Below are 13,068 nucleotides of genomic sequence, written 5' to 3' on the forward strand. Positions count from 1 at the left end.
TGGAAAGGTGGATTTTTAAAAGTAGAAACTCGAACTGCTTGGGCACAGCCCTGGATGGTATGACAGAACTCTGCAGGCTATCTCTGCAGTAGATTGCAACTCCGCCCCTTTTGGCAGTTCTATCTGGACATAAAATGTTGTAGTTGTAGTCAGAATTTTTGGTGGCCTTCCTAAGCCAGGATACAGACATGGCAAGGACATCAGGGTTGGCTGAGTGTGCTAATGCAGTGAATAAAACAAACTTCGGGAGGAGGCATCTGATGTTAACATGCATGAAACCAACAAATGAGAGTGCCTTGGGAATAGAAGTAGTACTGTGGGCTACAGGGCCTGAGTTAACCTCTACATCACCAGAGGAACGTTGGAGGAGTAGAATAAGAGTACGGCTTAAGACTATAAGAACTGGTCGTCTAGTGCGTTGGGAACAGAGAATAAAAGGAGCAGATTTCTGGGCGTGGTAGAATAGATTCAGGGCATAATTTAGAGACAAGGGTATGGTAGGATGTGAGTACAGTGGAGGTATCAGTGGAGGTAAACCTAAGCATTGAGTGACGATGAGAGAGGTTGCATCTATGGAGGCACCAGTTAAGCCAGGTAAGGTCTCCACATGTGTGGGGGGTGGGACAAAAGAGCTATCTAATGTTGAGCATGTTTGCATGTTGAGCAGGACTCTACAGTGACATAAAACAATAACAACTAACCAAAACAGCAGTAGACAAGGCATATTGAGATTACAGAGAGGCATAAAGCAATCAAAGGTATTGATTGGTAGAGCTAAGACAACAACGGGTAAATGGGTCAGTTTTTTAAATTATTTTTTATTTATTTAACTAGGCAAGTCAGTTAATAACAAATTCTTATTTTCAATGACGGCCTAGGAACAGTGGGTTAACTGCCTGTTCAGGGGCAGAACAACAGATTTGTACCTTATCAGCTTGGGGGTTTGAACTTGCAACCTTCCGGTTTCTAGTCCAATGCTCTAACCACTAGGCTACCCTGCCACCCCAAGTTAGGTACACACAGATCCTGAGTTTGAGGCTGGAGCCAACAGATTAACAAAATGAGGTACCGTGTTAGTGAACAGTCCAGCAGGCAACAGCTGTGCAGCCGTGTGATCATAGGGTCCAATGAGCAGCAATAGGTGAGTCAGGGAGTCGTTTGGTAGTCACTACTACGCTAGGCGAGCGGGAGACACGGCGTTCAGAAAGCTAGCGGGCCGGGGTTGACAGATGGGTCTTCGGTGACATCGCAACGGAAAAGCCTGTTGAAACCACATTGGACAATTATGTCGGCAGACCAGTCGTGATGGATCGGTGGGGCTCCTTGTCGACAATAACGGGTCAATGCAAATTGTATCCCAAGAATTAGCTTGTTTACTTTGTCGGCAAGCCGGGAGATGGGCCTAGTTTGAGACTAGCTCAAGGCTAACTGGTGCTTGCTTCGAGACAGAGGCGTTAGCCAACATTAGCCACTCAGTTGCAGCTAGCTAGCTGCGATGATCTGGTGTAATGGTCTAGAGCTTGCGGCAGGAATCCGGTGATGTGGTAGAGAAAACAGTCCAATATGCTCTGGGTTGATATTGCGCTGTGCAGACTGGCAGGTATTGTCCGAGCTAAAGCTGGCTGATGTCCGAGCTAAAGGTGAAGACCACTAGTAGTGGCTAACAAAGACTAATAGTTAGTAGCTGGTTAGCTGGCTTGCTCCTGATGGAGGGGTACCGGTTATTAGGTATAAAAATAGCAGATCCGTACCACATTGGGTGAGGCAGGTTGCAGGAAAGTATATTTAGTTCATAAGGGAGATTAAAATATATATGAAAAAAACACAAAAAAACAGACTATTTACACAGGACAAGACAAACACGTCCGACTGCTACGCCATCATAGATATGTAAAATGTTATATCTTTTGCACTGGAATCAGGCTGTATTAGCTAGCTATGTTTGCGCCGACTCAGTACTTTTACTGCTACTAACTAGCATGCTACTAAATCAGCATGTTAGACAGGTATTTACCTCTCCATGGTTGCAGGATCTTGTCTATTTTTTACAAGTGTTGTATTGTTATTCATTGTGGAAAACGTATTTATATATTGTGTTATGAATACCAAGTATGTCTACTTCACCATCAGCCCATTTTATAGGTAAACTGCAGGGTAATGTAAAAGTTTAAAGATCCAATACGTAATATTGTACACTTATCATAATTAGGTTTTAATCCAGAGAGTAAATAAAAGTACATAAAAGTTATCTAGATCTTCATTGAGACATCGCAGGGATCTAGCTCATGGACTTAATATAAAACTTGAGTCATCGGCATACATGGACACCTTTGTTTTTAAGCCTTGGATTTCTAATCCTCTAATGTTGTTATTGGATCTGATTTTAATAGCTAGCATTTCGATGGCCATAACGAATAGATATGGTGGCAGTGGACACCCTTGTTTAATTCCTCTAAACAATTCCAAACTCTGAGAAGTAGCCGTAAGTTACCATTTTACACCTGGGGTTGCTATACATTATTTTTACCCATTTTATAAAAGAATTACCGAAAATTTAAAAATCCAGGCATTTACAAATAAAATCCAGTCTTACTTTATAAAATGCCTTTTCTGTTACGGTTTTCTGTAGGTGAAGGAGAGTCGGACCAAAATGCAGCATGTAGATTGCGATCCATGTTTAATAAAAAAACGTAAACACGAATTACACCCTGGCCTGACCGAATAAATGAAGAATAAACAAATTCTATATAATAAATATATTTCGACTAGGGCGTGACAGAACCCCCCCCTAAGGTAAGGACTCCCGGACGCACATCAAAACAATAGGGAGGGTCCGGGTGGGCGTCTGTCCATGGTGGCGGCTCCGGCTCCGGCGCGGGACGTGGAACCCACTCTATAAATGTCTTAGTCCCCCCTCCTCGCGTCCTAGGATAGTCCACCTTCGCCGCCGACCATGGCCTAGTAGTCCTCACCCAGAACCCCACTGGACTGAGGGTCAGCTCGGGACTGAGGGGCAGCTCGGGACTGAGGGGCAGCTCGGGATTGAGGGGCAGCTCGGGACAGAGGGGCAGCTCGGGACAGGGGCAGCTCAGCACTGAGGGGAAGCTCGGGACTGAGAGGAAGCCCAGCACTGAGAGGAAGCCCAGCACTGAGAGGAAGCTCAGCACTGAGAGGAAGCTCAGCACTGAGAGGAAGCTCAGCACTGAGAGGAAGCTCAGCGCTGAGAGGAAGCTCAGGCAGGTAGTTGGCTCCGGCAGATCCTGGCTGGCTGGCGGATCTGGAAGAGTCTGGTTGACTGGCAGATCTGGAAGAGTCTGGTTGACTGGCGGATCTGGAAGAGTCTGGTTGACTAGCAGATCTGAAAGAGTCTGGCTGACTGGCAGATCTGGAAGAGTCTGGCTGACTGGCGGATCTGGAAGAGTCTGGCTGACTGGCGGATCTGGAAGAGTCTGGCTGACTGGCGGATCTGGAAGAGTCTGGCTGACTGGCGGTTCCGGCAGATCCTGGCTGACTGGCGGTTCCGGCAGATCCTGGCTGACTGGCGGTTCCGGCAGATCCTGGCTGACTGGCGGTTCTGGGCAGACTGGCGGCACTGGGCAGACTGGCGGCACTGGGCAGACTGGCAGCGCTGGGCAGACTGGCGGCACTGGGCAGACTGGCGGCACTGGCGGCGCTAGGCAGACTGGCGGCACTGGCAGCACTGGCGGCGCTGGGCAGACTGGCGGCGCTGGGCAGACTGGCGGCACTGGGCAGACTGGCGGCACTGGGCAGACTGGCGGCACTGGCTGCTCCATACAGACTGACAGCTCTGGCTGCTCCATGCAGACTGGCAGCTCTGGCTGCTCCATGCAGGCTGGCAGCTCTGGCTGCTCCATGCAGGCTGGCAGCTCTGGCTGCTCCATGCAGGCTGGCAGCTCTGGCTGCGCTGAACAGGCAGGAGACTCCAGCAGCGCAGGAGAGGAGGAAGGCTCTGGCTGCGCTGAACAGGCGAGGCGCACAGTAGGTCTGATGCGTGGTGCTGGCACTGGTGGTACTGGGCCGAGGACACGCACAGGAAGCCTGGTGCGGGAGCTGCCACCGGAGGGCTGGGGTGTGGAGGTGGTACTGGGTAGACCGGACCGTGCAGGCGCACTGGAGCTCTTGAGCACCGAGCCTGCCCAACCTTACCTTGCTCGATGCCCACTCTAGCCCGGCCGATACAAGGAGCTGGAATATACCGCACCGGCCTATGCACCCGCACTGGGGACACCGTGCGCACCACTGAATAACACGGTGCCTGCCTGGTCTCTCTAGCCCCCCGGTAAGCACAGGGAGTTTGCACAGGTCTCCTACCTGGCATAGCCCTACTCCCTGTGAGCACCCCCCAATAAATTTTTGGGGCTGACTCTCGGGCTTCCTTGCCAACCGTGTTCCCTCATATCGCCGGCTCCTATCTCCGGCTGCCTCTGCTCTCCCTGTTCCCATGGGAGGCAATCTCTTCCAGTCAGTATCTCCTCCCAAGTGTAACAACCTTTGCCATCCAAAACGTCTTCCCATGTCCATTCCTCCTTTCGCTGCACCTGCCTGTTAACACGCTGCTTGGTCCGTTTGAGGTGGGTGATTCTGTTACGGTTTTCTGTAGGCGAAGGAGAGTCGGACCAAAATGCAGCGTGTAGATTGCGATCCATGTTTAATAAAAAAACGTAAACACGAATCAATACAAAATACTACAAAAAACAAGAACGTAATGAACGTAACGAAAACCGAAACAGCCTATACTTATGCAAACTAACACAGCGACAGGAACAAAGACACTAAGGACAATCACCCACGAAACACACAAAGAATATGGCTGCCTAAATATGGTTCCCAATCAGAGACAACGATAATCACCTGACTCTGATTAAGAACCGCCTCATAACAGCCATAGACTAACGCTAGACATCCCACAAAACCCCAAGACAAAAACACACCACAATAACCCATGTCACACCCTGGCCTGACCAAATAAATGAAGAATAAACATAATATATTTCGACCAGGGCGTGACATTTTCAAAATCCGCTATGAATACTAGGCCAGGCTTAGATGTTTCATGATGACTGGGTCTTTATATTTGCCATCTGGGTCTTGTTTTAATAACAGAGAAATTAGACCTTCCTGCTGAGTACCTGACAGACCACCATTTCTATAGGAATAGTTAAAACAATCTAACAATGGAGCTTTTAGTATACCGAGAAAAAGGATTGATATACCTCTACCGGTATGCCATCAAGCCCTGGGGTTTTTCCAGACTGAAAGGAATTAATAGCCTCAAGAAGTTCTTCTTCTGTAATTTGGCCTTCGCACTGATCTTTCCGTACATTTGTTAATTTTCCATTAAAAAAAATACTATTTGGAAAGAATTCCTGACCGTAATCTTCAATCAGTGGGAGAGGATGAGGCAGAAAAGATAACAGCAACCTGAAATAATTAGCTTCCTCTTTTAAAATATCATTCAGAGAATCATAGATGACTAGATGAAGTTTCTGCCAATTATTTTTGTTAGCATTCCTGTATTGGAGATTCAGGAAGAATTTTGTGCATTTTTCTCCATATTCCAATGAGTTTGCTTTATTTTTGCAATAGATTACATTAGATCGTTCTTGAATAAGTTACTCAAGTTCTTTTTGTTTTTCCTCTTACTTATTTTGTATCTCTAGTATCGTTTTTGTTGCTATCTACCTGTACTATTAGTTCATGGATTTCCCTTATTAGCCTTGTCTCTTTAGCCAGAAACTGCTTTTTCATTATTGATGAATATTGAACTGAATGACTCCTGAAGGTGCATTTAAAGGTATCAAACAATAAGGGGGTTTGCTGAACCTATGTTATACTGGAAAAATTTAGTTATACATTTTTTTTGTTTTCGTTAAAAACAAGTTGTCCTCCAGTAAACTTTGATTAAATTTCCAATATCCCCGTCCATGTGTAAAATCTATAAGAGTTATATGAATGCCAGTTAGATGAGGATCCGATCATATTCTGTCTCCTATTAAACTTTTTTAACCTTTGATGCAAGAGAGAAAGAGACAAGAAAGTAGTCAAGACGACCAGCTTGATTAAGTCTCCTCCATGTATATCTCACTAGGTTGGGGTTTTTCAGTCTCCAAATATCCACTATTTCTAATGTGTCCATGATATTTGTGATTTCCATAAGGGCATGGTGATGATAGTTTGTAGAGTGATTGCCTTTACGGTCCATTGAGGTACTTAACACACTGTGTTATAGTCTCCTACCAGGATGATTAGATTAGGTCGTTGCCTGTATGTTCAATAAATTGGTGTAAATGTTTTCCAAGAAGTGTGGATCATCCTGATTTAGACCATATAGATTAATGAGCCACATCTCTTTTTCATCCACTTTCATATTCAAAAGGATCCACCTTCCTTGTGAATCATTCTGGACTATTTTCACAATCAGATCAACATTTTTGTTAATTAATATCATCACACCTTTTGAGTTCCTTTGTCCATGACAGAGAATTAGTTCACCACCCCATTCCTTTTTACACGCAACTTCATCTAAGGGTGTAGAGTTTCCTGTAAACAGTATATGTTATATTCCTTTTCTTTTAGCCATGTAAAGACTAATCTTCTTTTTTTATAATCTGCTAAACAGTTACAATTATAACTGGCTATACTTATTTCACCCCTTACCATAACTAGATACTATTCTCAGTTTAAATTGACCATAATTAGGGCTTGTAAAGTTACTGCCATCAGAGGTCAAAACTAGAGTTTTCAAATGTCATATTTAGAATTCAAGAAATAGGTTCTAACAATATTTGTTTCATCCCCTTGCCTGTTTGCCTGTGAGCCAATGCCACAGATGTTAGAAAATTGAGGCAAGATATTATGTGTGTAGTAAATCTGAGTAGGTTGATGTGTATGATATTGGATGTGATTTAGTGAGAGTGTGTCCATTGTCTGTATAAGAGTAAGATAATATTGTGTGATGTCCAAATAAAAAATAACTACGCCAATTTGAATGATTGAGTGTCTGTGTGTGTAACATGTATTGCGTATAGCCTTAATATTCATTATGATAATTGTTATCCATTTCATATCACCGTCATAGTTCAATCCAAATTACCTTTAACATCATTGAAAATCACATCCCAGCATTTCCATAGCAATTGACGTTTCACATGAGAGACCTTGCATTACTCTAGAAACCGCTTCACTAGTACAAAGGTTTTCCGCCATTGCATGACAGGGTGTGGACTATGGGCCTTTACCATCATGTCAAGTTGCACCCTCCTCAGCCTTACTATTTCATGGGAATTTTCATGTTCATTTTCCTTGCTAGAAGAACCGGTATAATAACAATAACAATATTGAAAAAATACAATAGGGCTAAACCAGCTTTGCTGTTGAACTCTTAACAGGGTATCCTGGGATTGAGTAGTCATTCAATTATCTAGTATAGATGCATCTCCATTAACACAATGTGTATCTGTCTGTCTCTGTGTAGGAGTTGAAGGGTCGGTTCATCATCAAGGGGAAACGTCTGAACAAGCTGGATGCCGTCTTCAGCAATACTAGTCCTGGAGTAGAGGAAGACTGTGTCTCAGAGGAGGACGAGGCTGCAGAGACCAACAACTCCAAGACAGACACCAACGGACAGAAGGCCAAAGCCAAGGTATGGTAACACGCTGCTGTGGTGCCAAGGTAGTCAAAGCCATGGTGTCCCAAATGTTACCCTAATCCCTAGTAGTGCACTGCCAGCCCATAGGACAGTGGTAAGAAGAAGTAGAATAGAGTGCCATTTTGGACATGGTCATGCTACAGTGGTGTCAAGCTACTGTGATGCCAAGCTACTGTGGTGCCAAGCTATTGTGGTGCCAAGCTACTGTGGTACCATGCTACTGTGGTGCCAAGCTACTGTGGTGCCACGCTACTGTGGTGCCAAGCTACTGTGGTGCCAAGCTACTGTGGTGCCAAGCTAATGTGGTGCCATGCTACTGTGGTGTCACGCTACTGTGGTGCCAAGCTACTGTGGTGCCATGCTACTGTGGTGCCAAGCTACTGTGGTGTCACGCTACTGTGGTGCCAAGCTACTGTGGTGCCATGCTACTGTGGTGTCATGATACTGTGGTGCCAAACTACTGTGGTGCCAAGCTACTGTGGTACCAAGCTACCGTGGTGCCATGCTACTGTGATGCCAAGCTAATGTGGTGCCAAGCTACTGTGGTACCATGCTACTGTGGTACCATGCTTCTGTGGTACCATGCTACTGTGGTGCCATGCTCTACTGTGGATTAGCTGCAAAACTGTCCTCAGCAGAACTAGTTCCATTTCAGGCCATATGCCAAGGAAAACACTTTGATAGATATTAATTAGATAAATACTTTGATAGATATTAATTCAAAACATCTCTATTTCTGTAGATTTTCTAAAAATGCTGTTTTATTGCTTTTCAGAAGTCAAAGATCAAGCTAGCCAAGCAGCTGTCTGATCTGGTGATCTACTGTAAGAGTGTCCACTTCTCAGGGTTTGAGCACGCTAAAGACAACCAGGCCTTCTATGAGATGTCCTCCTTTAAAGAGAGCAAGGCTGTTAACCTGGCTGAGACAGCAGGTAAAACCCTCTGTTCTGTTACAGCAAGCCTGAATAACAGCAGGCCTGAATAACAGCAAGCCTGAATAACAGCGAGCCTGAATAACAGCAAGCCTGAATAACAGCGAGCCTGAATAACAGCAAGCCTGAATAACAGGACCATTCAGCCTTGATTCAGTGTACTATAGACATTTCATTATGCATGTTCTAGAACAGTTCTTACAAGGATTGCACCATTAACCTGTCTGGTTTACATCTCGTCCAGCTAAAGCCTTTATCCACCACAACATGACCAAGCTGAGCCGTATCTACCCAGCTGGCTCCAGAACAGCCTCCTCCAACTACAACCCAGTTCCCCTGTGGAACGCAGGCTGTCAGATAGGTACAGTCTCTTCAATTAGACTTATATTTAAGAATCCTCTGATAGAATTGACATGAATAATCTCTGCACCAGCTCAGGTCGCAGTCTTCCCCTTTCTCTATAAATGAACAATCTCTGCACCAGCTCAGGTCGCAGTCTTCCCCTTTCTCTATAAATGAATAATCTCTGTACCAGCTCAGGTCACAGCCTTCCCCTTTCTCTATAAATGAATAATCTCTGCACCAGCTCAGGTCACAGTCTTCCCCTTTCTCTATAAATGAATAATCTCTGCACCAGCTCAGGTCACAGCCTTCCCCTTTCTCTATAAATGAATAATCTCTGCACCAGCTCAGGTCACAGCCTTCCCCTTTCTCTATAAATGAATAATCTCTGTACCAGCTCAGGTCACAGCCTTCCCCTTTCTCTATAAATGAATAATCTCTGTACCAGCTCAGGTCACAGTCTTCCCCTTTCTCTATAAATGAATAATCTCTGTACCAGCTCAGGTCACAGCCTTCCCCTTTCTCTATAAATGAATAATCTCTGTACCAGCTCAGGTCACAGCCTTCCCCTTTCTCTATAAATGAATAATCTCTGTACCAGCTCAGGTCACAGTCTTCCCCTTTCTCTATAAATGAATAATCTCTGCACCAGCTCAGGTCACAGTCTTCCCCTTTCTCTATAAATGAATAATCTCTGTACCAGCTCAGGTCACAGTCTTCCCCTTTCTCTATAAATGAATAATCTCTGTACCAGCTCAGGTCACAGCCTTCCCCTTTCTCTATAAATTCATGATCGATGTTTTATTGATCGATGCTTTATTGATTATGATTTTTCTTTCCAGTGGCGCTGAACTTCCAGACTCCATCTAAGGAGATGGACCTGAACCAGGGCCGGTTCCGATCCAACGGGCTGAGTGGATATATCCTGAAGCCTGAATTCCAGAGATACGCTGGGTCAGAGTTCAATCCTATGACCCTAACCAAGGGACCCTGGATCAAACACAAGGCCTTCCACATCATGGTGAGAGGATCACCGTTATAGTGTGTTATATACTGTATATATATACTCTATGTATTATATTGATTTATATATGATACTATAGTGTATTACATTAGTGGAAAATCACTAGTGTATTATAATAGCTACTATTGGAACACAGTGAAGGCTAATACAGAGAATGGTACATTGATGAATAAAATAGCAATATATTGAGGAAGGAAAATGGCCTGCTGATAACATAAATGAGATTCTGTGCAGTATATTGTGTTTTTAATTTTAGATCGTATCTTAAAGTGAACACTGCTAAGAGAAATGGGGCTAGGAACTGAGTGGCATCGTTTCAAATTAGAAGATTTGATTTGATTGAGATGAGATATGGTTCAAGAGGGATTCATTATGTTGTATACTAAACAGCACTACAGTATATCAAATGCTTTGAAATATCCTTAGTCATTAGGCTTCTACTATAGACCTCTGTGTTTGTGTGTGCGCGTGCGTGTCTCCAGGTGATCTCAGCCCAGCAGCTGCCCAAGCTAAACAAGGACAAGCCTAAATCCATCGTGGACCCGCTGGTTAAAGTGGAGATCTACGGTGTTCCAGCTGACACGTGCAGCAAGGAGACACGCTCCATCGAGAACAACGGTGAGACACATACAGGCACACTCACACACACACAACCACACACACATACACACACACACACGCAGCGTCAGTATCTGATCCAGGCTTTCTGTTCCTCTCACCAGGTTTAACCCCATGTGGAATGATGTTCCTCTCTGCAGGTTAAATGTGGAATGATGTTCCTCTCTGCAGGTTAAATGTGGAATGATGTTCCTCTCTGCAGGTTAAATGTGGAATGATGTTCCTCTCTGCAGGTTATGTTCCTCTCTGCAGGTTAAATGTGGAATGATGTTCCTCTCTGCAGGTTAAATGTGGAATGATGTTCCTCTCTTAAATGCAGGTTAAATGTGGAAATGATGTTCCTCTCTGCAGGTTAAATGTGGAATGATGTTCCTCTCTCTGCTGGAGGTTAAATGTGGAGGTTAAATGTGGAATGATGTTCCTCTCTCTGCAGGTTAAATGTGGAATGATGTTCCTCTCTGCAGGTTAAATGTGGAATGATGTTCCTCACTGCAGGTTTGTGGAACCCCATTAAATGTGGAATGATGTTCCTCTCTGCAGGTTAAATGTGGAATGATGTTCCAGTTTGACATCCAGGTACCAGAGCTGGCCATGTTGCGTTTCCTGGTCGAAGACTATGACGCCACCTCACAGAACGACCTGATTGGACATTACTGCCTGCCACTGACCAGTCTACAGAACGGTAATACCTCCCTCTGTCTCTCTCTGTCTTGTCCCTCTCTCTTCTTTCTCTGTCATCCTCTCTCTTTCTCTCTCACTCTCTCTCTCTCTCTCTCTCTCTCTCTCTCTCTCGCCATCTCTCCTCTCATTGCGGACTGCTGACTTATTCAAACCTCACATCCTGTTTCCCAGGCTACCGCCACGTCCCTCTGCTCACCAAGCGTGGTGATGTCATCCCCTCCGCCGGCTTGTTTGTTCACCTCATGTTGCTGGACGCCAAATAGATCCCGACCCACTTCACACTGACGCCTCCCACATCAAGCTGACCCCTCCCACGTCACACTGACCCCTCCCACATCACGCTGTTCCCTCCCACACCGACCCCTCCCATACCACACTTGCCACTCCCACATGATACGAACCACTCACATACCACACTGACCCTTCCCACATCATACTAACCCCTCCCACACCACACTGACCCCTCCCACATCATACTAAAAAGCCCAATCCACACTGACCCCTCCCACATAATACTAAAAAGCCCAATCCACACTGACCCCTCCCAGATCATACTGACAATTCCCACATCATTGAGTTGTAACTGACAATGTTTTTAATATGTTGATATTTAATGTTTTATCTACTTCTTTTAAGTTTGTTCCACCTAAGTCTGACCACAAGTCAGAGACCACTGTGATGACACACCAAAATGTGTTTGATGGATCGCTGGAAAATAGGATTTTGTAGGCTACAGTCCAAACTGTTGTTTTTGTCGCACTGCTTTGCTTTATCTCGGTCAGGTCGCAGTTGTAAATGAGAACTTGTTAAATAAATTAAAATATATATATATGTTTTCCAATGGTGCGATTTCTGTCGGTATGCAAATATTATCCAATAAACTCTTGGAGGTAAGGATGACAGCAGTGGTGTAGTCTACGACGATACGGATATCACTTATTATTGATATCTACATAGCACATTGATGTGAATCACACTGCTGCTCTCTCATTTAGCTATTTACGCCTTACCTATTGTGGTTGTTGGCTGTTCACAAATCTAAATGTGTATTTGAACCCAATAATGGTTGAATTCAAAAGGTTTAAACTGCCTATCAATCATTGTTTTTAAAACCAGTGGACAGCCAGTGAAAAATGCGCTCTGGCAGCAGCTGCATAGCGTGGATCCCAGCCTATGGAATAAAAGTGGGGCTTTCATTGCTCAATCTAATTCATGCTGATTAATAACAAATAAAATATTACAGGCCTAATGGACACATGATCAAACTCATTATGACTGTTGTTACTGACTGTTCATGTGAAACACACATCAAGCCCTACATGACCTACTGTGGTTCCTCTGAACAGTCTTCTCTTGATATCAGCTGTGTAACATATAACAGTATAGTAGCTGTGGTTGTAATATCTTGCTGTTGTTTTTCAGTAAACTGCATTTGCACATGCTCTTGAATAAAATCATAATTTAGAAAAGTTGTTTGATGGTGAATTCTTTTTGAGAGAGAGATTTTGTGGCAACTTTATGATAATTAGCCGTGTTGTTATGGAAGGGTTAGTTCAATATGATCGTCAAACTGAGTTGCAGTAAATATAACAAAACACAAGCCAGCAAGATCTTCCTTGATTTAATTCATTTTAAATGTTAAAAACACTCCTGCTTCTTATGTTGTTCAGCTGGTAGAACATGTCAGTGAAGGACTGGGCATGTTTTTGTTCAATAAAAAAATAATAAAGGGACTTTGTTAAAGACACTGAAAATGAAAGTGGTATTGCTGTTGGAAACATCCAGTATCTGGCAGGTTCTCA

The 13,068-nt window shown here is 44.2% G+C and overlaps 1 protein-coding gene across 1 annotated transcript in view; it reads left to right on the forward strand.

Moving 5' to 3' along the window:
• Positions 1-12,735, forward strand: part of LOC135522973 (1-phosphatidylinositol 4,5-bisphosphate phosphodiesterase delta-1-like) — a 73,671-nt gene extending 60,936 nt beyond the window's left edge. Inside the window, exons 9-16 of the mRNA XM_064949702.1 lie at positions 7,496-7,663; positions 8,445-8,601; positions 8,846-8,962; positions 9,786-9,964; positions 10,450-10,585; positions 10,689-10,711; positions 11,126-11,267; positions 11,438-12,735. Coding sequence (XP_064805774.1) covers positions 7,496-7,663; positions 8,445-8,601; positions 8,846-8,962; positions 9,786-9,964; positions 10,450-10,585; positions 10,689-10,711; positions 11,126-11,267; positions 11,438-11,529 — 1,014 coding nt within the window. The 3' untranslated portion in view covers positions 11,530-12,735. The remainder of the gene's footprint in view (positions 1-7,495; positions 7,664-8,444; positions 8,602-8,845; positions 8,963-9,785; positions 9,965-10,449; positions 10,586-10,688; positions 10,712-11,125; positions 11,268-11,437) is intronic.
• The last annotated feature ends 333 nt before the right edge of the window (positions 12,736-13,068 follow it).

This window comes from Oncorhynchus masou, chromosome 30 (genome assembly GCF_036934945.1).
Source record: "Oncorhynchus masou masou isolate Uvic2021 chromosome 30, UVic_Omas_1.1, whole genome shotgun sequence".
Lineage (NCBI taxonomy): Eukaryota > Metazoa > Chordata > Actinopteri > Salmoniformes > Salmonidae > Oncorhynchus > Oncorhynchus masou.